Source organism: Rhinolophus sinicus, linkage group LG04 (genome assembly GCF_036562045.2).
Source record: "Rhinolophus sinicus isolate RSC01 linkage group LG04, ASM3656204v1, whole genome shotgun sequence".
NCBI lineage: Eukaryota > Metazoa > Chordata > Mammalia > Chiroptera > Rhinolophidae > Rhinolophus > Rhinolophus sinicus.
In genome coordinates this window covers 89,762,561-89,789,098 of record NC_133754.1, presented here as the reverse complement: position 1 = coordinate 89,789,098, position 26,538 = coordinate 89,762,561, and the positions used below count along the sequence as shown (strand labels likewise).

At 36.4% G+C, this 26,538-nt stretch overlaps 1 protein-coding gene across 7 annotated transcripts in view; it reads left to right on the top strand.

Annotated features, from left to right (window-relative positions):
• LRCH1 (leucine rich repeats and calponin homology domain containing 1) overlaps nucleotides 1–26,538 on the top strand; it is a 202,725-nt gene that overhangs the window by 146,706 nt on the left and 29,481 nt on the right. For 2 of the 7 annotated variants that reach the window (XM_019753552.2, XM_019753550.2), the window contains exons 6-16: nucleotides 556–683; nucleotides 1,880–1,943; nucleotides 4,866–4,971; nucleotides 7,013–7,143; nucleotides 11,670–11,737; nucleotides 13,464–13,550; nucleotides 16,322–16,411; nucleotides 16,505–16,541; nucleotides 20,397–20,450; nucleotides 21,191–21,263; nucleotides 24,007–24,111. In XM_019753552.2, the coding sequence (XP_019609111.1) occupies nucleotides 556–683; nucleotides 1,880–1,943; nucleotides 4,866–4,971; nucleotides 7,013–7,143; nucleotides 11,670–11,737; nucleotides 13,464–13,550; nucleotides 16,322–16,411; nucleotides 16,505–16,541; nucleotides 20,397–20,450; nucleotides 21,191–21,263; nucleotides 24,007–24,111 (943 nt within the window). The remainder of the gene's footprint in view (nucleotides 1–555; nucleotides 684–1,879; nucleotides 1,944–4,865; nucleotides 4,972–7,012; nucleotides 7,144–11,669; nucleotides 11,738–13,463; nucleotides 13,551–16,321; nucleotides 16,412–16,504; nucleotides 16,542–20,396; nucleotides 20,451–21,190; nucleotides 21,264–24,006; nucleotides 24,112–26,538) is intronic. The other 5 variants (XM_019753555.2, XM_019753556.2, XM_019753554.2 and 2 more) reach the window with 3 other exon arrangements.

Here is a 26,538-nt window from a genome sequence, read left to right as displayed (position 1 = left end):
TCCACTTACCAGCATTTGGCTCACTCTTTTAATCACCGCAATCCCATACTTGATTATTTTATTATTTGAAATGTTTTCATGGAGTGTATGGCTTACAAAAAAGAGTAATATATTCCTTACTTTAATGTTAGCTGGAAAATGGAGCTTAAACATTTTGAAATATGATTATTAATTATGTAGAGACAAGATTCAAGTTCAAATATTAAACTATGTGAGAAAAAAATGAAGCATATATGCTTCCAGAATTGGAACGTTAACAGGTCAGTTATCTGACTTCTATACTTTTTACATTATGTGTGCTTAAACACATTTGTTAGAATTTTGCATTTTAGTGCAAGAAACACCAAAAATTGCTTGAGTATGGTTTTCTATTCAAAGTGGAATTTGGAGGACTTGACTGCCTAAATTCTTACACGTTTTGGATAGATCACATTTGGTGTGCATCGTTGAAGTATTACTTAAAATGAAAATGCAAACATTGAAATATATAGAGTTGTCAAGTGTTTATATTTTGTTTTGCCATTAAAAAAATACATATTATCAATTTCCCCATAGATTTGCACAAAGGGCAAAGTGCACATATTCAAGTATCTGAGCATACAAGCATGTCAGATTAAGACAACTGATTCCCTTTACCTCCACACAATGGAGAGGCCGCAATTACACCAGCAGGTGGAAGACAGGTGAGTGTGACTGCACTGCCTCAAAGCCCCTGTTTAGAATTTGTCTAGGCCAAGCTGTTCCAGGTAACTAACTCCAAAAATCCCTTTGCTCCACTTAACCAATGCAGATTTCTAACTCAGAGTTTCAGACTTTTGGAGTAAGGAGAAAATTGATCCTGTTGATAATATTTTGACATCTCTTGAATCTTATCTACTCTCTCCTAATCAATAATCAGTCCTTCTTTAGTCCTCTATGTGTGTGCATGTATGTGCACACTCATGTGTATTTATATTATATATATATATATATATATCCTTATATTATATATCCTTATATATATATATCCTTATAAATAACATCTATAATATAAATATAGGCATTTTTACTTATCAGTTAAAACAGCAACATCAAGCTCAGACATGCCTTTTTTAATTATTAACTTTTTAATATGCTTCTGGAACATTGTTAAGAAAAACTGCAGGCTTTATTTTTTTAATTGTCTTTTAAAAATGCAGTATGCATAGTTTTGGCATTTCCTGTTTAGAATGGAAGTGTTAGAATCCTTTCACAGGTCCTTGGCCTTTTTATGGCATAAATCTGGCCTTGAATTTCAGAGAACAAAATTCCCACACTGAATCCACTTATAGAAACACAGATTGTTTTTGAGATGTCTTCACTGCAGAAACTTCCCTTAACTTTTTACTTAAAAACTGAACTGATGACTTAAAATCTCAGTCTACCTTAATGGTACCTTTATATAATCCTTAAAATATGTATTCATTATTTTTTTTAAACATACCATCAAATCTATTTAGTCAGATTAAAGTTTACAGAATTATTGAAAGTTACCAACGTTTCAGAATATAAGAGGTAAAAACAATTACATCGTTTTTGCTTTTCTTTTATGCTAGAATCAGGAAAATAAGAAAATTATTAACTGTTTCTAAAAGCAGGCTGCTTGGTTAGAGTGTAAATCCATGAAACTGAACACAAAGAATTTATTTTGTACTCTATTTAGACAGTACAAGTATCTGGTTTTCATTAGGGCCTTGCCTTAATATTCTTTACTATGGGGCTGGGCTCATTTGTTGCCTTACGATAATAATAAAAATTTGTATGGCAAAGTCATTGTTTGAATATAAATTGATGTATCTTGTGAACTTTGTGATTTTTAATTTTTTCTAAATGAATTCAATATCGATGGCATCTATCCCAGCAAGAAGGATTCTGACTCAGGCGTTGGAAGTGATAATGGAGATAAACGATTATCTGCCACAGAGGTAAAGTTCATGATCCGTTTGTGATTTTTTTTCCTTCTATGCTTCTAGATATATCTGCTGCATTCATTGAACGCCTCTCTGATAAAAGGCATTAACCGCCCTGCCTGGAAATATGTGATAATGTTTGTGAAAGCAATTTGAAATCCTCCAAGTAGTATATAAATATTAGCTGTTTTTCTGCATCTTTATATTTTGTAACTGTCTCAGAAGTAGGGTTCCTATCTCTTTCCCCTCCTCCCACACCCCCATATTATCTGGAATATTCTTGAATGCTTAATAAATGTTATGAAATGACTAAGTGATGTGCAAATATCCTTGAGGCATTTTTTATAAATATATTTGTTTTTAAATTACAGAGTAATTAAGGAAAGAGTTGTGCATGCATAAATTTCAGGAATCAAATGTACATTGCATTTTAGCAGTTTACTCCAAGGAAATGCATTTATGAGTAGCCATAATTTATATAGCAATATTTGTTTCCTGAAACTCTTTTTCAGATCATTGGGTTAAAGTTTAATTATTTGTAAGATAACAGACTTCCTACACTAGAGCTTCTGAAAGTGGTTATAAAAAAGCTCATTTAGCACATTTGTTACTTCATTCATAGTCTATTAGATTCCCCCAAATCGCTCAATGTTATACCATTAAATGGAGCTTCTTGACCAGGGGAGCTAGAAGAGACAGGTAGAGTGAGTAGGCGATGATGTATCATCAGGTCTTCCCTTGTTGAGAGAATTTGCTGAGATTTTGTGGTTGTAGAGTTTGAAACATTATACTCTTTGACGATGTAGTTAGTAGGCCAATTACTCCATCTAAGGAATCTATATTTTGATTATGTGTGATTCTAGGAAAAATGCCTTTTTCCAGTTATCTTCAGACATTTGAGGTTTAATATGTAGCTAAGGTACTTGAATTTACTAAAAAATGCTTTACAAAGCAGTGTATTAAAAAAACAAAAAACTTGGAAACCTTAAAACCATTCTAATGTAGAACATGCAAAAGGAAGAGTTAGTAGGCAGGTGAAAAAGGCCAGTGTCAATAAAAGGAAGTGACTTTCATGGAGCCGCATGAATACTTTACCATGGTTCCTTGGGGGAGAAAATACTCAACACATTTCTTTATAAGTTGTATTTAATTCCACCCCTTTAGCTTTATTAAAACTCATAAGTCCCTGAAATGCCCCATTGTTTCAGAAATTATTTACCCTAGGCTTATTTTCTATGCAATTAAGACAGACTGTGCTTTATCCTTTATCTGTCTTCTAAGGATAATTAAGTTCATTAAGAAACATTACACAAAGAACTTCATTATCCTTTTGTTCTCACTTAGTATAAATAGGATGCTAATATCATTCTAAAAGAGAAGGCCAAGCGTTTATTCTCTCCCTTTTAACTAGTTGCTTATCTTTGGAATTTTGCTGAGTTTTTAATAGGAGAGGAGGGTGGGAGGAAGAAGAACTATAGAGAGGATTACATTCAATAGCATAAAATGTACAAATCATCCCTTTGGCCTTTTCTTGTCTCACATTGTAGCCTCATTACCTGAGAAGGCCTCCAACAAATTTGCTTTATTACGAAGATAAGGGTTCTGAATTACCCTGTGTAGCTTTCTGTTTTCACTTTGGCAATATTTTACCATGCATGGTCGGTTAATCTTGCTCCCCACTTGTATCTCATTGTGAGGTTCAAAGATCACACCTCATTCCCTTTCTTTGGCTGCTGCTATTATCTGATTGATTTGGCATGTCATTAAGAGGTTAAAAACACATTTTTCTCAAGATAAACAAGCCAAAAAATTGGGGCTCAGTGAATATCTGTTTAATGAATGAAATGCATATTTGTTTCCTGCCAGTTTCTGAACAATTTGTGAACATGTCCAAAAGTAAACGAACACTGCACTCTCACAGTGATAGCCTTGGGAATTTAGAAGCAAGCCACATATTCCATAGAAGTATATTCTATGGAGGTTCCTGATCTCTGTGATTTGGAAAGCTTTTCACTAAATAGCAACACTGAAGTGGAGCCATAGGAAGATAAATGAGACTCCATATTTCATTTGTGACAGAATCATAGATTTTCTGAATAAACTTCATCAACTGGTGTGGGAAGCAAGACCTCCCTCGACCCCCGCCCCAGAGAGAACTAGCTCTGATTACCAAATTGAAGTGTTATTCTGAAAACTACACAAAACACATGTTCTGTTTAAATCCTATAATCATTTAGCACTTTTATACTTTTAATACAGCATCCTTGTCCTAAAACGGAAATGAATGGAAGTGTAGTGTTGTACATGAAATGCACTGTAAATAAATGAACATTGTCACAGAAGTAGACTGCTTGCTTTTTGTGACGAGCCGCATGAAACCTTACTGGAGTTTTGGTAAATCAATGTTGTTGTCAGATCTCACAGTAACATTACTATTAAAACAATTGGTGAGACTTAGAGCTAGTGTGATAGTGCGTTTGCAAGCATTTCTTTGTTCTGTCAGGTGTTACGTAGGCCTTCTTAGTGCCCTGACTCTTAGGTTAGAAAATACCGTCAGGCACCTGATAAAATTTCAGCTCAAAACATACGTACAAAGAAGTACATGAGTGTTTGCTCAGTGAATTCTGACAAAGTGAGCACACCCATATCACAGCTGCCAGTTCAGGAAAGAAAACTTGACCGGCACCTGGAGAGCCCCACTTGCGCGCCCACCCCCTCCAACCCAGCAGCAGCTGCTTTCCTGACTTCAAACACCATGGATTAGTTTTGCCCATTTTTGAACTTATATCAGTGGAATTGTCCTTTGTATTGGGCATCTTTTATTCGATATTATGTTTTTGAGAATCTCAGTCTGTTTTTTTTAATCACATAGCATTATCTTAATCTATATTGATAACACTTCCCCCTTGAATGAAGCAGTACCTTGTTTCCTTTTAGCCTTCTGATGAAGACACTGTTAGCCTCAATGTGCCAATGTCAAATATCATGGAAGAAGAACAGATCATCAAGGAGGACTCTTGCCATCACCTTAGTCCAGTAAAAGGTGTGAGAATGAAGCATGAGGAGAAAGTACTTGTTTTTCAGTCAAATGCTGTGTTTACAATATATACAGACATGGCAATGATAATAGTTAATGTTTGTTGAGCATTTCCTATGCACCAGGTACTGTACTAATCTGTGAAGCTGAACTCATTGAAAGTTAAAACTCTGAGGTAAATACTCTAATAACTTCCATTTTATAGGCTCAGAGAGTTTCAGTAACTTGCCAGCGGTCATGTAGCTAGACAGTCATGGAGCTGTACTCATTCTGAAGACTTATACAAGATTCTTTAGATCCATTATTGGGAAGAAAATATTGATATATAGATATATTATTTCAGATAACTATAGTTATTATAACACATAAAACCCCCAAATCAAGTCTAAGTAATCATTAGTGATTGACAGGCAACTCCCTACCGCTTGGTAATTCAAGGACCCAAGCTCCTTTCATGCTGTGACTCCACTGTGTTTACCTAACACAAGACTTCCAAAGTTTCCCAGTCCATCTGTTTCAAGGCAGGAAAGGAAGAGCATGGAGGTTTGCTTACAGGAAGTTTTAATGGACTGAACCTAGAAGGAGTATCCATCATTTATAAGCTAGACTTACATGGCCACAGCTAACAATATGTGAGAGTAGGAAATGTGTAGTTGAGACGTGTCCCCCAGCTTGACTTTGGACAAGTCAATTGATGTTAATTCTCACACCTGTGTATGAGATGTTTAGATTAGGTAATCTCTCATGTCTTCTGTAGCTCTAAAGTTCTGTGGTTCTTTAATAATCACCGAATGGTCACTAAGCGCTCTACTCATATGTCTTGCATACCTTCAAAATCCTAGTCATGTATTTCATATCTTGGTGAGAAGCCCTCATCTATTGCATTATGGCAGTATTTTGACTACTGTTTATTCAATGACTTTTAAAGAAAATACTAAAATTTTATGTTTACCAATTTGTGACAAACTATTTCATGATGCATGAATGGTATAGAACTGGGTTTATATGCAGATTATTTCCCTAACAATTAGAATATGCTTTCATTAGTGATGAGAAATCCATTTAAACCAACTCAAACTTTGGTGTTCACTTTCACTTCTTACATTTAGGTTTTTAAATTGAGTACTTAAGTTTAGCATTTATATTGATCTGAGATCATATTTGGAACCGTATGTTGTCCCCCAAAAAACTGTATACTTTATGCAAAATTATAACTGCCACTTTGCTAATTTAGATAAGTTTTAGTATATTATACAGTATAGAAGGTAGTATTTTAGGCAAATTTTAAGAATAAAATAATTACACAATTTGTTAGCAGTGAGTTTTTTCCCCTCTATAGTAGAAGTGAGTATTCTGCTGGCCAGGAATCCTTAAAAGTGCCCATTGGTTTTCAGATCAGAGAGCAGAGATCTGCTTAGTGTTCCTTTTGCCTCTCCCAAACCTTTAGGAATACATTCTAGTTGGATGTGCTCTGAGAATGTTTTATCCCTTCTATGACCCTTCTCAGAGTTACATCTTTGTAATGATTTTAGGTTCTTGTCTTACTTCCTTCCCACACTCTTCCTTGAGATTGTTTACTACTTAAGGACCATGAGTCAGGTTTGACTGATTTTTAAAATCCCTTCAATGTTTAGCATAATACCAGCCATTTAGTAGTTGCTCAATAAATAGTTGTTGAATTTTGAATTTGAAATAGTTACCCGTCACACATTGCTCAGAGCACAAATTGCTCTCTTTTTATAATTATTTTCTCTGTTCCTTAAAAAAGTAAGAGGAAACTTCATTTCTTTCATAAGGAACTAAGACATATAGAAGCCTTGACTGTAAAATTCCATTTAGGGTTTTCTATTTCTTTGCCTTTTCTTCCTCTTCTTTTTTTTATCTTTTCCTTACATCCTTCAGGGAAGGGAAAGCGTGGGTCATTCATACACCTCCTTAAGAGGTAAGAGAGAAGATTGAAATAATAGATGATACATTTGAGGGTAATCTGTGGTTTGTTCATTTGTTTGTAAAATCATGCTTTCTGTCTATCTCCGTATTTTCCTAGTAGGGGAATTTCATCAGGAATTTCAACCAGAGCCTTCCCTTGTGGGTGACAATGACAACTCAGGAGAAGAAAGAGACCAATTTACCCATGGAACAGATGTTCTGCACTCAGAATTTATAAACTGTATTAAGGCAAGTTGAGGATCAACTAATTTTTTTATTTATTATTTATGGTTCAAGGTTCGTTCAAGGTTACCAATCCATCACCCGAAATGTCAACTTCTTCGGGTCTTGATAACATCTTTTCAAAGTTCAGCATGTTTATTTTCTGACATTAGGAGTCAGTCCCTCCCATACATACCTCTCCATGTGTTAGCATATATGTATGATTTTCTTTTGTATTCCGAAAATACTCAACTTTCCACTACCCAGTGCACCACATCAGTTAGCAAACATCAGAATTCTATGACCATTCAGTAAAAGTGAAACTAGACAAGTTGCACATTCTCTTCAATGTATTCTAGATAAATGCTTTACTTGGGAATAAGTATATTCATAGTATAAAGAGAAAAACGGAGATTTACAATCTGGACATGAATGTCTTCCCTTTTTGGAAAGGTCACTCCGAGGACACTTACTTCTGAACTGTTGTAGTTGCACTGAGGTGTTGAAAGGTTGGGTGAAGTCACTCAGCTGTCAGGTGAAGCTTCATCATAGTATTGGCAAAAAGAAGAGAGAAAAACTAGCCTTTTACTAATGCTGGTGTTTAAGGTTCCACTTATGTGCCTTGGTATGTTTCTGCCAGTCTTTATGATTCAGGTTGTGGCACCTAAGAATCATGAGGATAATCCTTTTGGTAAAATTCAGATTCATGGTGGTTTCTGAGGGATGATGGTCTCTGAGTTAATGTGTTAAAGCCAAGTGTGGGGTCTCTGATAGCTCATCCTTATTTCCTGAGAATTGTGTTATGATGTCTGGACTCTGTCTCAACTAATGTCTCTGGGCCTCACCTCCAAGGGAACTGGGAAGAAAATAGCTGAATTTTACACTATAATTCCCTCGTGTGCTCAAGAGATCTTTATGCCCTCAAGGACAAAAATAAAGAACCTTCCATAGGACTTAATGTTTGTAGAAACGAAGATTACAGAAGTTACATACAGGCATACCTCACAGATATTGTGGTTTGGTTCCAGACCGTTGCAATAAAGCCAATATTGCAATAAAGTAGATGACATGAATTTTTTGGTTTTCTGGTGCATATAAAAGTATGTTTACATTATACTGTCATCTATTAAGTGTGCAATAGCATTATATCTAAAAAAATGTACCTGCCTTAACTTAAAAATACTTTATTGCTAAAAAATGCTAGCCATCATCTGAACCTTCAGGGAATCATAATCTTTTTGCTGGTGGAGGGTCTTACCTTTGACTTTTAAAAAACGCAGTATCTGAGAAGCTCAATAAAGTGAAGAGCAGTAAAACAAGGTATGCCTATAGAAGGATAAAACAGAGATCCTTAACTCTTTTTATCTAATCCATCATGAATCCATCAATTCTTGTTTCAAAATATCTCATACCCACTACCTCGTTTCTGCCCTCCACCTCCATTGACATTGCTTTACTTGAGCTTATAATCATTTCTTATTTTCATGACTGCAGGAGTCCCTCGCATCCTAACTACTCGCCCAACATCCTGCCCCCTGCATGCACATGCATGCATTTACACACACACACACACACACACACACACACACACACACACACACGTTCATTTTCTTTCTCTCTCTCTCCGTTCTGCCACCAACCATTCTCCTAAAGTGCAAATCTAACGACATTGCTCTGAGGCCACTGGTTCTCACAAGGTTCTCACAGATTTGACCCCTGTCTACCAGCTCTGGGATGAGCCTATCACAAAACATGGAAAATTGGGCTTTTGTCTTTATTTTATGAAGACTTCGTCTTAGGTTGAGAACTAAAGATGGAAACCCTGAAGGAAAACAATCAAAGCAATTAGTAAAATAAAGCATATTGTTTAAGAAAAGTAAATTTCCCTAGATTCAGAGATTTTAGGAAGCAAAGGTCTTCGTGGAAATGGCTGCTGTACAGCATGGATCCTGTGAGCAGAGTCTACATAACAGAGCAGATAAGGATGTTGAAATCTCCTCAGCAAATGTTTCCTAGGTGCCTGCTCCCACAAGAATCTTCTCTTAGGAAGTCGAGAGAAGAATGGTACTAAAATAAAACTTAAATCTACAATGAAAAGTCATATGTTGAAAACCAGACCCATTTTAGCCTTGAGTTACATCACTTTAAAAGCCTGTGAGTGTGTGTTTGACACCCAACAAGTGTGCTGACCACTCAGTCCTTGAGGGTGGAGAGTTCTGTGTTTTATATAATTCCGTTCCCTCTCTTCACTGAATTAGCATCTTGTGCTTTTATAACTACATTTGATCCTCATTATGCGTGGCAGTTCTGTTCTATCCAGTCGCTTCAAACACCGAATTATCAAATTCAGAGCCATTGTTCCCGGAGTAAATACAGGGTTGGGTTCCCGCAAACCTCTGGTCACAATATTTTTGTCAAATGGTCAGTACATAACCTTGTTTTACTGCATTGTATGTATTTTATTGTATTTATGTGTGTTTCTGTTTAAAGACACCTTATTTAATACATATTGTTGGCTCATTAACACTGACCTTGTGATGAGCACCACTGTAACTCAGGCCTAAGGGAAGTGTGTTTCCTCCGTAAGGCACACCACAGCCTTCTTGCGCTTAGGAACACTGGGCCACACTTCAGCACTATGCTTGGGAGCATTTTAAACAGCAAAATCCCCCCAAAAAATGCACAAAAATGTGAAAATGTGGCACTAAATAGACGCTGAAGAAGACACTTGTTGACACAGGAGAGCTGGAACAAGAAGGCAGAGTGTTGCCTTGTTCAGTCTCCTGTGCATGTCGGGGACTCAAATTTTCACTGTTTTACACATGTCTGAGAATGACCCTGAAAGCACGAGTATTGATTTTGGGGTTACAAATCAATTTTAGTGAGTAGGCAAATTCATAAATACGGAATCCACAAATCATGAACATCAGCTATGTAACCGTCTAACTTAGCAAAAGAAACCCAGTCAGCCCTACTGTGTACACTGAAAGAAAAACTGATGTTTCATACTACTGGCCATTTTTTATTATGAAACTGAAAATTAGAATAGAATACCCATGGCTCCTATAGTTGAAACCCAACAAGAAGAGATAAGAACATGTTTTCTTGGTCATTTCTGGGAGTATGTTTACCCCTATGAATTTCACTATCATTTGGGTAGTGTGACACAGTAATTTAGATGTTGACTTTATTATACACTAAAAGTATCATCAATATAGAAAAAGTTGAACTGTTTTTCAAGACAGAGACTGGCATCAAGCAGCAAACCACCTCCTTAGAAGAAAACCCGTTCTCAGTGACACACATCTGGAGAATTGGCTGAGCCTGAATTAGTTAATAATTTGTCAGAACCTTGAAGCAGAAAACAGTCCTTTTGGCTAGTGTGCTTTTCTTGCCAGGGAAATGTAACCCCATTTAGGGTGGCTTCCATTCTAGCTGTTGACTGACTTAAAGCAGTATTTCTGTGTGCCAGAGATGAAAGTGAAAAGAAGCATGTGAAAGTTCCAATGATGAAACACACCTTTCCAATACTCCCAACAATGTTTCTTTGGGAAAATAATATGGTGGGGGGAGGCACGTTTCAGTGAAATCTGGATGTTGTACACATGAAAACTGTTAGCTGTCATTTGAGGCATTTTCTGTTGTTAAGTATTTTATACGTTTTTTCCCCCCAATCTCTCGCTCTCTCTCTTTCACACATACACACACACACACACACACAGCCCTCCTTTCACAAATGCTATCTCATGTGACTGACAAGCCCAGCAGAGGAATGTGTCGATATCAGGAGGTGCTAAGAGAGCAATAAGGAATTAAGTTTTAAATTTCTGACAGTAAATTAACAGGTACTGTGGTCCTAGGCCAAGTTTTCTTTTGCTTTTGCTTTTTCTTTCTCTCTCTCTTTTTCTCTCTTTTTCTTTCTTTCTTTCTTTCTTTCTTTCTTTCTTTCTTTCTTTCTTTCTTTCTTTCTTCCTTTTTTTTAACTTTTATTTTTAATTATGATAAAATACATGTAACATAAAACTTACCATCCTAGCCATTTTTAAGAGTAAAATTCAGTGGTACTAAGTACATTCACATTATTATGCAACCATCACTACCATTCATCTCCAGAACTCTTTTTATCTTGTAAAACTGAAACTCTGTACCCGTTAAACAATAACTCCCCATTCCTCCCCCTTCCCCAGTCTCAGGCAGCCACCATTCTACTTTCTATCTCTGTGAATTTGGCCATTCCAGGTACCTCATATAAGTGGAATCGTACAGTATTTGTCTTTTTGTGATTGACTTATTTCACTTAGCACAATGCCCTAAAGGTTCATGCACATTGTAGCATGTGTCAGGATTTCCTTCCTTTTTAAGGCTGAATGATATTCCATTGTATGTATATACCACATTTGTTCATCCATTCATCCATTGATGGACACTTGGGGGGTTGTGTCCACCTTTTGGCTCTTCTGAATAGTGCTGCCATGAACATGGCTGGGGCAGGGTTTGGCTGTTGACTGTTGATAGCCAGTGGCTCTCAGAAGACCCATGTGTTCTGTCCACAGGATAGGGCAGAGGCCTGTGAAGAACTGTTACGGATAGAAGAGGACACACACTGGCAACCCGAGGGAATGTGAGTACCGAGGACCTGGTTATGAGTCACCATCCTGTAAAGCTCATGTTTCAAGCCAAATGGCAGCCCTGTCATGAAAGAATTCTCGTTCACTTTTCTTTGGACAAACTGTTACTCTTACCCAACAATAATAAGAAGTTGCCAGTTTTCCTCTGTCTCCTGCTTATTGTCACAGTATTAGAGCAATACAGTGCAAGGTCGTATCTCTACTTGGCCCTGAGTTTTATCAGATTTAAGGTTGTAAGTAGAAATGTGATTCAGGAAATTAGATCAAATTTCTAAAGTGAAGATTCTAGCTTCCTTCCATTTGTGTGCAGAAGCCGACACATAGGACCTAAAGCAGTCCTGGTCCCCCTTCTTTATGCTGAGTCTTCAGGTTCAAGAGCTGAGAAAATGATATACCTCTAATGTCCTGTTCTGAGTCTAATAATTATAATAGCTAACATTATTAAATTCCACATGCCAGTCACTGTCCTAAATACTTCAAGATAGTAGCTCATTTCACCTTTACAACAACCTATGAGGTGAGTTTTGTTTGTTATCCCCCATTTCACAGATGAAAAAACTCAAGCACAGAGATACTTTTTGCCCCAGTGTCACAGACAACCAGGGTTGAACCCAAGGAATCTCATACAGGATATTTCTTCTGTTCTGTTGCCTATAAAGATTTACTTGGCAAGCTTTATGGGAGAGGGCATGAGTGATCCATCAGCTGATGAACCATTTCTAGGGGAACTGAGTTTGGATGATGTGGCACAGAGTAGAATTTTGGTTCCCAGAATTTCATTTTCTATGATGTGGAATGTAGGCCTGGACCTTCCATCATACCTTATGGGGATTTTCCCTTTAGGGAGGATTTACCTTGTTGTTAAAAAATGTCTCCACTTACAGAAAGACAATTGGTTTATGTTCTGTAGTAGAAAGGAGTGGAAAGGATCAAAACTCTCTTGCCCTTTGAAAGCATTAAAAAGTTCCTTTTGAATCACTGTCTAGTATTACCAGCTTTCATTGTATTATTTCCGTGCTGCCAAGGAGGCCTAGCTTAATTACAGAATCATAGAATTATAGGGAAAGAGGTTTTATAGGGAAAGAGTTTTTAAAACTATATGAATCCTTGGAAACCCCATTCTTAACCTTATACCTATTGTTCTCAGTGCTGCCTGTCAATCAGGGTCATCTGATTGAAAGGCCCAAGCCCCGGTCAGACCTACTTGGGACTGTCAGGCCTGGCATTTTTTTAAAGTGCTGCAGATGATTTTGATCTGGACCTTAGCTTGAGAACTGCCATCCCACACTGAAATCCCATGTTGTGTGAAAGTCATAAAACGGAGCCACACTGGTTGGCCTGGAGTTGAGAAGTCTGGAAGTAGTGCAGCCCTCCATAACCGAGCACACCTGTGGGTCCCCTAGGGCTCAGGAAAGCACAGTGAGAACCACCCAGCTCGTCCACTGGCTGGATTGTACAGATGAGCAGATGGAAGCTGATGGGCACTGAGACTTTGTATGAGTTGCTTTACAACAGAGCTGGGCTCCCACAACCCGGCAGCTCTTTTCCACTGCTTGCTGGCAACCTACCCCGCCGCGTACTCACAGGCCATTATAATGTCGAATTGGTCAAAATCATTTTTATGTGTTAGATGGATTTTTGTGAGTTTGCTGTTAAGAATCTAGGTAATATTCTTGTTCTGGGAATATTTTCATTCTCATGCTTGGTTTCATGCTGCAGAATGAGTTCATCCAAAGACCAGGACATGGATATAGCGATGATTGAACAGCTGAGAGAAGCAGTGGATTTGCTGCAAGATCCAAACAGGTATGTGTGTCTTTCCTTGGCCTAGGCCTCATGTGTTAATAACGCGTGCTAATTCATTGCAGACATTCTCACTTTAAAAAAAAATATGTGTATACACACTATGGGCTCTGTCTATCCACCAACAAAGGCATTTTAACTGCTTGTTTTGCCAAGGTCCATAAGTAAGTATCAAACTTGTGGAGGCTATTAAGAATAATACATAAACTACTAGTGGGAAGGTAAATTGGCAAAACCATTCCAGAAGGCATCCTAGTAGTGTGTAGTTGTGGTCTAAAAGTATATATAAACAATTCATTTACATGAATTCTAAAAAGGTATCCTAAGGGACAAAAGGATATGAGCAAAGGTTGTGAGAGGGGAGGTGTTTTTAAGAACAAATAGTTGGGGAAAAGGGAATATATTTTGGTCATTAATAAGGTAGAATATAATGTAGCCAATAAAAATTTTTTTAAGTTTCCAATGTATTTTAGAATGCTCATTATATAATGTTGACTTTAGTAAGTATATAAAATACGTAAAGTTTGATCCCAATTATATAGGTGGAATTAGGTCCCAGTTGTGTAAGCTTAGGAAAAATTAAAACTGGAAGGAAATACATTATGGTGGAAATGTTTCTGTAAGTATTTCTAACTATTTTTTAATACTTTTACATACTGTAGATCCTCAGTGGTAGGTACTGTTGTAGTTCTTTGATGGTCATTTGAAGTGATCAGGCTGGAAGGGAACGATCCGCGGTGTTTTAGACTTGAATCCCTGGTGTCTTTGTCTGAGGGACAACGGGTTTGAAGAGGAGGATGTTGGGGTCCATTTAGAATGTGCTGGATAATATCTAAGGTGGCAATGTGGTGGTATCCATTCAGCTGCTAGATGTTTAGTTCTGGTACTTAGCGATTTACCATGAAATAAGACCTACTCCCAAAATAAGCCCCAGTTAAGATCGTCAGCCAGACGGACACATTTAGTACGTTATGACGATGTTCCAGAATAAGATGACATGACTGTATTTGAATAAATGTAGATTGTTGTACATGAAAAAATAAGACATCTCCTGAAAATACGCCTTAATGCATCTTTTGGAGCAAAAATTAATATAAGAGCCAGTCTTATTTTTGGGGAAACATGGTAGATTTGAAAGTCATTTTTGCAAGATACTGAAGTGATAAGCTGTGTAAGAGGATGCGGTTCTCAAGGGCAAGCAGGTCGATGGAAAGGGAATGTGAGTCCAGGACAGAGCCTTGAAGACGTGATGTGACAGAGAGAAGGCCGCAACTAGGCTCAAACTTCATATTGTTTTAATACTTCTACCTTTTATATCTTGTATCACTTTTCCAATAAATTTTTATTACAAGTTCTAGATTGATTAACATATGAGCCCCAAAGCAAAAAAGAGCAGCCTACTTAGTAGCAGTGGCTTGGTTTTCTATGGGACTGGAACCCAGAAGTAAGATCAGAGTGACCTGGAGGGAGTGGCCCCCTGCTCCGGGTCTGAATGTTGTCATCCTTCATGAGAAGTGGGATGACCTGAGGATTTCAACATTCCTCCTCTCCAGCTTGGAAAGGAGACAATGAGGTGCCAAGGAAGTTGAGTGGGAATGGTGGGTATGTGCTGAATTGCGGAAGAAAACAGCCCCGAGGAAACTTCTAAGTGATAGTTGATTTGTATCTTTATGGAGTGGTATTTTAAAATTATATTATGTTGTAAGACATTACGTGGATTTTACTTCCACCCTAAAATAATCCACTACTTTGGCTGCTTTAGATCTTTGGTGTTGATTCTGAAATAATTATTATAAGACAAACCTAACTTTATAATGCTTCTGTGAACCAGCATAATACTAATAAAGAAAGAGTCCTGTGTTTGTTTCTGATAAAAAGAAGACACTTCAAGAGGTCATTTATTTCTAGCTGCTTGGGACTGAATATTAGTAATAAAAACTTTACATACACATTGGGTTTGTCCTTTATCTCATATGTCATAGATCCAGACTTTTTTGTTGCTTTAGTTAAGCCGATGATTATTGGCTTAAATTTTAGAGGCTTACCTTTCATACAACCTAACGTCAAACAATGGAGTTGCTGTCCTATTTTGTCTTTATCTTGGTTTCTTCCCTTCAGGTTTTCTGATCGTTGGTTTAATGAACTTTAAATAGGCATGTATAATATGAACTCATTCCGACCTTTTAAGATAGCTTTGTAACTTTTATTTTACTTAATGGAAATTCCTGATTTTATAGATCTAAAAAAGCAAATCAAAACTTCAACTCTTAAAATTGAAGAAATTCAGAAACTAAGACCATTTCAAAAATAAAAATGCATATCAAATTGTTTATGAATTCTTATTTTTTTGAATGAGAGTATTAGTGTATATCAGAGATATCCTCCTATTAAAACAAAGTACCCTTGGTACATACCCCATAATATAATACGTGTAGCAATTTTACTTGCTTCTGTAAATTACTCAAGTTCTAGAATAAAATGTATTGAATGCTACCTATGAAAATTATGACTTTATCAGAAATTACTGTCGTATTGCAAATAAGTTGGATTTCAATATCAATAGGAGATAAAAAATTATATTAAAATTAAATTTGGCACACAATGGGAAACACCATGTAGTTTGAAATTTCTCCCGTAAAGCTTTCATTACTTAATCCTAATGATAAAAATAACATTTTATATATTAAATTTTGAAACCGAATAACCAAAAGCAGTAGGATTTATTAAAATTTAAATAAATTTGCTAACATCATTTTATCCCCCTTACTCTTTAGATTAAGCACAGATATTACAGAGAGAAGTGTTGTAAATTTTTATCCTAAGGAATCAGCAGAAGCCTTAGAATTACAAGATTCTACACTAAAGTATGTTGACCTTTTTAAAACTGAATATATTTTCTCGTTTTACACTGAAATATGTAAATTCCATATTATATCTTTTTTTCCTTATTCCTACAGTGGTCAAATACAGCTGGAGACATCTCCGGTATATGAGGTAAGGCCGCTCTTAGAGTAAGCAGAGCTCCATGCAGTATTCTGCCACAGCATAGAGGCTGCCATATTCTATAAAGATTTATCATGGACTAGAACATTTCTTAGTGAGGCCAATATTCAATTTTGTTCCAGATCTATTTTTCAATTTTTTTACACTTTTACCCTCTTTAGTTTTCCTGCTTATCTATTATACTTCACCTCCTATTAAAGATGAGAGTTGGCTATTTCCATTAAATTCTATGCATTTTTCATGTCAGATAATCTTGCTGAACCAGGTAGTGGCAACTAAGTTCCATAGGGCACCTGCTCTGTGTCAGAAACTGGAGGCAGGGCCATTCAATGCAGATTTTAGAGCCACAAAAGAAGCCTGTGAACTGGCCAGATGCACATAAACTAGAAAAGACGTGAAAGACAAGAACAAATGATTTGGGAAATGCCTAGGAGTATTAAAAGAATACAGTAACGTGAAACTGGGGGGAGTATTTGCAGACAGAATAAGAGTAGTTATATTGGGTAAAACTTGGTGGCTGTCTAAAGAAGTTTTGACATAAAACTAAAGATGAGCCTAGAAGGTACCAAAGAAACTGGTTAAAAGATAGGTTTGAGCTGATGACTTAGGAGTGAAACATAGGTTACAACCTGTTTCATCTTTTCTCAGTGAATGGGTTCAGGTTGGCTAATTTTGGTACAAACTGATCAATGTCCCCCGAGATGTCTGAACATGTACTGTAGTAAAGCGATTTCACACTCTTTACTGGCTACGTCTCTGTGTTAAGTAAGAGGGAAAGGACTGTACTCAAAAAAGCCATGTTCCCAGAGTGCATGGTTTCATTGTTAAGCATAGTGACTTGGAATTACATTGTTTCAGTTCCATCGCAAAGACTTGCTAACTATGGGCAACCTCTCTAAACGTCACCTTCATTTTCTCTAAATTGAGATTGGTCCTACAATCCAAGGCATCTAGACGTTAGCTGTTACTGTCATTCTGCTACCCTGTCACTGTTATTGGTGTGGTCCTTAGACAGAATCACTGCAGCCCCTCCTCTCTGGGTGGGGGCGTCATGGAATTATCCAGTTGTGGAACATCAGAAAGTCTTATTTGAAGCTGCCTTGGGCCCATTTCACCAAACTCCTTTCGAGACATGTTACCTGTGATTCTGTGCAGGCCCACATTTTTAAATTATCTTGTTATTTGGAAATAATTTTAACCTTATCTAAGTATAGAGAAAAAAATTACAAGATTCTACAAAACGTTACCAAAAATTACAACCTTTTATCCAGATTTACCTGTGATTAACATTTTACCACATTTGCTGTATCATTTGTTGCTTGTCCCTGTCTCTGTCTCTTTCTCCACACCTATAGTTCTTTTTCTGAAAATTTGAGGTTAAGTTTCATACATCATCATAGTCCTTTATCCCTAAATACTTCAATGTACGTTTTCTAAGAATAGGAATTGTTACCTTACACAACCAGATTTCAGGTATCAGCTTTATAAATTTACATTGATAAAATCTTTTCATCTAATCTGTCCAAATTCCAAATATTCAGGTTGACCTAATGTCCTTCATAGCATTTCCCCCCCTGCAGTGTAGGATACAGTCTAGAAGCAGGTAATTGTCAGGTACCTAGAGTTTGCTTTACTCTGGAACATTTCCATAACCTTTCTTTGCTTTTTATGACTTTGAAATTTTGAAGAATATAACCCTCCTCTCTCTCTCTCTCTCTCTCTCTCTCTCTCTCTCTCTCTCTCTCTCTCTTTAATGGAATACCTCTTATTTTGTGGAACAAAAGTCCCTCCTGTTTCTTCATGATTGGGTTGGGGTTCTACATTTTTGGGGGATACTGCACAGGTGAACTTGTATCCTTCTCCGGGTGTCACAGTGGGGGCACACTGTGTCTATCTGGGCCTCATCGGTGATGTTAATTTGATCACCCAGTCGAGGTGATTTCTCCACTGTATGATTACTGTTCTATTTTTTCCTTGCAACCAATAAGCACTCAGTGAAGAGATACTGTGAGACCGTGTTAGTGTCCTGCTGCAGACCCAGTTTTGACTCTAGTAACACAGATGCCCACCTATGTACATGATCCTAGGAGCACAAGGAAGCACAAAATCTCTAGAAAAAAAGATATTTCCACTCCATCTCTGATTTACAATGTTTGTGTTAATGTAAGTTTTGTTTTTTTTCCTTTGTGGATGAGTAAGGAGTCATTAGGTAAAAGAAATTTCTACTCATTGTCTTCCTTCTCTAGAGCATTCTCTGTTCATGATAGACATATCTCCATGATTTTAAAAGGGGAAGGGGGGATAGCTGGCTCTGGTGGAAAAAGGAAGTCACGAGGAGGAAAAGAAAAGAAAGGAGTGGATTAGCAAGGCCAGTGCTAATGATTATGCAGAACTTAATGACCTTCATTCATAGTGTGGCTATTTTTGTATTCTCGCTTCCATCTCATTCATGAAGAAATCAATATCTTCAGCATAGTCTTACATGAATGAATCGGCCAGTATCTGTTGAGCACCTTCTCTGGATTCAGTCTTGTTTTGTTGTCCAGAATTCTAGATGAAGGATCTGAAGTTGCCTTCATTTCTGAGGCGTCTTGCAAATTGTGGAGGGAAGAAGAATTAGATACTGAAAAAAATTAGAGAAGAATGTGAAATGGTTCATAATTATCAGCTGAGTGTTTTAGGTGCTCTGAGAGATGGGGGAAGACATCGAGTGTTTAAGGAGAGGGAAGTAAACCTAGATTTGGGGAGCAGTTGGATTTGAGTCGGTCCCAGGAGGCTGTGCTGAGCCAGCAGCATGGCTGTGGTAGAATCAGGACTGTGTGAACCAGGCAGAAACTCTGAGAAGTGGGTGGTGCCTGGTTAGATAGGTGAGGCCAAGATTGTGAAGTGGTTTATAATTGGTAGCACATCACATTATCTCACCATAAACACACTTTAGATGATTGTCCAAATCAAGTTTGGGTAGCGTTGGCATCCATTCAGTAAGAGTTGCAAATTACATTTTCATATGCATCAATACTATTGAATGGGGGAGGAGGTTGGAGGGGAGAACAACAGGAAAAATTAGAGGAAGGAATTGTTTATGGAGAGAATCAAACCTGCAGTGACCTGTTAGCAGTTCTAACAAAGCCATTTATTTGGTAGGGAAATTAATGGCATTTTATCCTAAAAATATGTTTTTCTCCTTGGCTTTGTCAAAGTTGGGAATTTTTTTTAATAGCACTCCTCAACAATAGGAATAGGAAAAGACATCTTCAATTTATACTAATTGGGCATAGCTTATATGAAGATATTTATATTAGCCATCACCAAATTTTTTTAAGGTGGATCAGTGAGGTTCTTGATTACCATGTAAAGAAAGCAAATCTGGGTAAAACAAGCATCAGTTGCCAAAGCAAACTGATAGTGAATTGACAGCATAAGATTTTCCCAGGTAATTTTGGGTCCAGGCATGTGTACTTATTAAAAGTTCCCAATGAGATTCTGCGTATTTGGGAACTATTGTCTTGAACTATTTCTCAAAACCTGTAGTTAAATAAAATGGGGGTGGGGGTGGGAGGCCACAGGTGGCTGACATTCAAAGCGGTGGTTTGGACTGACTGCTTTGCTCTAGGAAATCCCTTTGCTTAGTTTATGTGATACTTTAGAGGTATTTTTCTGTGAATACAGAAGTATTTTAGAAAATATACGTATAACCTACTTAGCTACTTAATGCACTAATTAATCAATTCAGTGTATTACTGTTATGCATCTATGTGCCACGGATGGCAGTAAGAAAGACACAGTTCTTGTCTCAGTAATTTTATAGTCTAATGGAACATGCCATGCATTTTTTTCTTCTTTAAGGTGCAAAATGATCTAACATTACAGAGTAATGGGAGCGAGTATTCTCCAAATGAGGTAAGTTTCCTGAAGATTAATGAAAGCTGAGGTATTCTGTGAGGCCTGACTTGGAATATCTTTTAGAGTAATATATAGTCTAAGACTGTCAGGATTAATGAGTTAATTGTATTACAGATTCTCTGCAGGAATCTCTTTCATTAGCTATTAGAGCCTAATCTGACCCTGTCCATAATTAAAGATTAATTTTAGAAGACAGATTTCGAAAACCAAATATGGGAACGTCTTTCTAGAAAACAAAGTGAAAAGAGTTCAAGTAGGCAATGTTTAGAATGTCTTGTTACCCATAAGTGATTCCGTGTGTGGTTTCCCTATAGATGAAACATCTGTTCACAGTTATCTGTTTCTTCATCTCATTGTGTTACAAAATTCTTCATCAGATGTGCCCTTCGTGAGGTGGCTGTGAATGTGTGCTTGTGTGTATATACACATACATGTGCAGTGCACACATCTATTCTGTAATGGAAAAGGATTGCCAGTCTCACATGTTTGTAAAACTTTTTTATAATGAGCAAATAAAAAATTAAATGGATCTCCCCCAAAATAACATTTCATTGATTATGCTACTGAAAGCATTTGCAATGTGAAGATGCATTGTTTTTGATTAATATTTAGTCAGGACTTCATCACACGGCAGCAAATGCAGAAAGTCATGGTTTTATTAAAATCCGTGAGCATAGAGAAGCATGCATAGTTCTGCTTAAGATTTTTTGAAAATTTCTTTCTTTGAAACATCACAGATTAGAGAGAACGCCCCTGCCATCTCTCCTACCACCAACAGTACAGCTCCGTTTGGCCTGAAGCCCCGATCAGGTAATTTAAAACCTTAACGTTCTTAAACTTGTAAACAGCTCAGTGGTTTGTCTTTAGCCTTTTAAATGTACTCGTGTATACTCTTGTCAACTCGAATCAGAGCAAAGAGAAAAAAGTAATGGGGCATGTATGTGTGAAAGAAATATTCTATTGAGTTTTTTAACCCAGGGAAGTAAAAATAGCTAGTCCTTTGCCTCAGTGGTTCCTGGTACCCTGATAAGTTAGAGTCACCTCTAGGAGGGTGGCTCCATTCTGAGACACCCCTCATGTGCTTTCTGAGCCTTGGTAGGGTCTGTGTATAATGGAGATCATTGCAAGGCTCGCGTGACTGGGCAGGAGTTTTAAGAGCCTTTCTGCTTATATTACCTATTTTCTTTTAATTTCTTAGTATATTCACAAGTGTACATCATAGCAATGTGCAAAGTAACTACTGATTTTAAAAAGAAGGACTATGTATGGAAAAATTTGGTTCTTCTGATTTCTCCACGTACTTATAGTTATGGCACAATTTACCTTCTTATAGGTCTTTTCTTTAAACATTTTTTGGTTCTTAGGTCTTTTGCACACACTCACTACTAATGCTTTTAACGAAGTGCTAATAAATAAAGGACTCAGTCACTTTTAAGCAAAAGCTAGTAAAGAACTCAGATATGCTGAGTTTTTCAGTAAAGCATTAAAAGTTATACATGTTTATGTTTTGAAAAAGGGTACCCATGGGGGAAAAATACAGATAATTCTTTCATAAAGGAAATTTTTTTCGTTTTTGGAGCAAGTTGGTTGATGGATACCAGGTGGCTAAGGGTAATGGTTTCCTGGCATTTTTAATGGGCTGTAAGACAAAGCTATTTGAGAAAATGCTTGGGCATGTCAAGGGTTGTTAGTAGGTGTTTTATAGAAAGGTATTTGATTTACTATGAAATAAGTTCAAATGGCTGGCCTCTTCATTTTTGGAACTGAGCATGTGTAACCAGATATGGGATGGGCTCCATTTCCACGATCTTAGGTGTGTGCTGGGAAGAAAGGAGGTCACTCAGGGCACATCTCATCTGTGTCTTTAGCGACACCCGCCAGGAGAGTTCCTGCCACACACTGAAGACATATTGGGCTACAGGCTTTCTCTTAGTCCTTACAGGCAGCTTTACACAATTTAAAAATATTTTCTAATTGATCAAATAAAAGTTGAATAGATCTTCAAAAAAATATTCTTTTGAACGTGCACCTTTACAATTTAGTTGTAAAATTGTCTCCATGACTTTTTAAATTTCTCATATGGAGTCAAAACTCAGCTTTATCAACATTGTGCTTGCACTGTTAAGCCATTAATTGAAAACACAGCAGAATAGCAAAAAACAAAGATAAGTTCCTCTCCAAGCTTCCAACCCTTCTATAATGCTGACTAACTCATGTGGAAATTGTTCTAGTTATTGAAAGCTCTGTGGAATTTGGTTGCTGTAAATCATGCTGATTTATATCCCAAACATCAAGTGGATTTTGAACTTTTATAAAACTAGCATTATGTATTGGGAATTTTTTTCATTTTATTCAGCAATTTAAAAGTATTACAGTATATATTTTTCACATTTTGTAGAAAATATACAGTCATCTTAGTTGAAGATCATATAATTTAAAAAGATAGAAATTCTTTTTGATTGAGTAGCTTTGGAACTTTTAAAAGCCACTTTTTATTTTAAAGTTCAGTATATGGATTTCTGTGTTATAAATAAAACTAGACGGCGCCAATCAGCAAGTTGGAACAAGAACTTGAATTCTCAAAATAGGCTGATAGTTTTCTACAAAAGAAACCTTTTTTTTTTCTCTCCTGTGTTTTCCTCCGAAGAAAGACAAATGTATATACCCAAATATTTATTCCTAGAACCATGTCCATTTATTTTACTGGTCCTGCCTTATAATTGAATATTTCCTATTTGTTATTCATAGAGATATTTCCTAAACATACCATGTGGCTATTTAATGCAAAAAATGTTATTTCATAAATGACCAACTTAGAAGTACTTGAAATTGATTGACAGCTATTGGTTAATTACATTGTTGTTAAAGAGACTCTACTAGTGTCCAAAATTGTTTTTTTACTGACCAATATTAAAGACAGAGTTGAGAGGTATGTGTGTCAAGAGTTGAGCAAAGAGTTGACTGGATTCAGCCCTGTCAATAAAGTAAAGCATGCCAGTAGACTTACAAATGTCTTTAAAGAGAAATTTTACATTACCTCGGGGAAAAAATTCATAATAGTAAATACTGATTCTATAATAGTTTTATTTTTAAATAATAGATAGAGCTATACATATGAAACTTGGACTATGTAATCAAATTTTTTGTGTGAATCATAGTTGCTAAGATTGTTATTTAGAAGGTTTTTGAAAAAGGTATCTGGTGGGTCTTTGCCTTTTTATCTCCATAACCTATAGGTACTCTTTCTTTCTGCTGACATGATTCACTAGTACTTGAAATCTTTGGGCTTGTGGAACTGATAAGATTAACGATATTAACTGCATGCAAAGTATATAATTGATAAGTACTAACACTCAGTTTTTATCATTCTTTTTATTCCATGCGCCATCTTTCATTTCTTCTCCTATATTGTACACTTGAAATTAAATCCATAATATGAAATTCGCTTCATTTCCATACAATCCTTATGCCATTTGTGAAATGCTGCTGCCCCTTTGGTTTTTCCTGGTCCTTGTGCAACTATACGCGGACTGGCTCTCTCGCTCTCCTGCAGACCCAGCCCTCACTCTTCCTCCTATCTCCTTCAACAAACTTACACAGGCACAAACATGGGACAACTCTAGCTACAGTGTTCCATCTGAAGGAGACAGTGACAATGGTAGGTGGCTTTGTACCTATTCTTCAATGTGCTTATTAATAAGCCAATTAATATATTGAACATTCATTTCTGTGCAGCTGAAGGTAGACCTACATTCACTTGCATGCATATAAGAGGAAATGAGTCAGCCTGGAAAGTGAAGTCCAGAGAAGTGCATGTGTATTGTTCTCTAGCAGTTTGTCAGAATACTTTTAATTATTTTGAATATCGTGAATTTGGGATTTACTTTACAATGATTTCTTCTCTATTTTTTCTGCTTGGGTGTTTTGGCTTGTTTGCACCTTTACAAAAACCTGGGTTTGCACATTTGGATTATCTCTGCTTGTCTCCTGCATCTGAGCTAAATGCTTTTAGAATTTGATCTTTTATTATCTGTGCTTACAGTATGAGATATTTAAGGTAATTGAGATATGCTGTGGCTGATCCTAGAGTGGTGTGCTGAAAAGAATGTTAATATTGAGAAATTTCTAGAACTGAAGAGAAATCACTTACCTTCTCCTTTATTTATTTAATTTTTTTGGTTTTGCAAATTACCTGCACATTTTGAATTTTGATACCTTCTACGTTTTTGAGTGTAAGTTCATCTATATAATATTCAAGAATAGTAACTTGACCTGAGAATCAAATGTGCAAATAAAAAACCGAGGATACCTAGCTGATATCTCTTAATTTCATGCCATTAAATATTTTAAATAGCCTAAGAAATGAAAATAAAGTAGATATAATAATTTAGATCTACATACCACGTATATCTGAATCTCCATTCTATTCTAAGTCAGTTTATATTTTGAACATTTTACTTAAAGATACAAAGTGATAAAAGTAATTAATGAAATGGAGAGCATGATTTACGGGGAAGAGAGGTGAGATGTGAGGTATCGCCACAATGCAAACAATAGGAAGATATATTTCCCAATAATACTCTTATTATCTAAGTATGTTATATGTAATACAAAAACATATATATATTTAAAACATTTGCTTTGATTGCTGGTGAAAATTCAACTAAAAATTCGTTTCCAGTTTTCTTAGGTAGAAAGATATATTCTTGGCAGGTTAGTTATAAAAGGAATTTTATTATTTCATATATTTCTAAATTTTTTAACTGAAAATAAGTATGATTAAACAACAACAAAGCAAAAGTCCCTCCTTATAGCATTCTGTTTTAAATTCTGGAAGTTGAGGAAGGCTAAGTGGAAACTTTCTTGATAAAATGTTCCTTTACTTAAAACTAAAAAAAAGGGGGAGAGGCAGTTTTGTTTTTCAGAATGCATGGGTATTTGTGGGTCTGATGTTGTTTAAAGGAAATAAAGCCTAGAATGAAAGATTTATGTGTGATTTGGTATTTCCTTAGGAGTGATATCTGAAACTAAAGGACTTTCTGTTGTTGTTGTTGTTGTTTTTAAGCTGGGAAAGGTCTAGATATCTTATGGAGCAGTAGAATGTCTGTCCTTATAGATAAATCAACTAAAAGCAGAAAGATGAAGTGACCTGTTGGGTCACATTGCTAGGTAAACATGGAGGTGGGGCCATGCCCCCAGGCTCCTAACTGTCTACCACATTCATTGGACAGCTGCATTGAGGACTCTGTGTGCCAGTTACTAAGCCAAAACTGCCTTCTTTTTATTAACAATCCTAAGAATTCCATAGAAAATAATCATTGTGAAAATCTTTCTGAAAAAAAAAAATAACCTTGCAATACTTAATGGTGTTTTTTTGTATGAGTGAAAGTGCCAGGGATTCACGTGTAATTATTAGGCCGTACCACAGAAAAAGTAAAGGAATTATTTTCAATATTCATGTGGCTCAGTCAGTCACATCAGATATGTGATGGCTGTCATTTATGCCTGTTTGTAATTTGCCTATAGTATGCCCTGGGCAACAGATAATTTTCTGTGCAAAAATCTTTCTTACAAATATTTGTACAGATTCGCAGATCTGCTTTTTTACGCATCTTTATTCTTTTTGTGTCAAATTTTGCCTTCTGATGTGAATACATTTTCCAATACATTTTTAAAATTAGTGAAGCTGAGTTATTTGTGTCCACAAGTATACAAGCCAATGTTGCAAGAAGAATACAGCCTACTTTTTGTTTTTCTTACTGGTTTCTCTTAAGTACAAGATCCTATTCAGTGGCCTTTCTTGGCATTTCAAAGCTGATTACCACATCAATTTTGTTTCCTCATATTTTCTCCATTATGCTATATCTGCAGCTATCTCAACGTTTGCAAATAAATGGCATCTTATTACCAATTCAACCCACCATAATGTAACTTGCCTTTCATTTATATTGTTTAGTTATTGTTTTTGGTAAAGTTGTCATTTTTATACTTTGTTTGCTGTCTTGCTTTGTATTAAAATTCCCTTTATTCAAATTCCAGTATTTATGCACTACTTATTAGTAGGGCTTGCCAGTATTTCATTCCA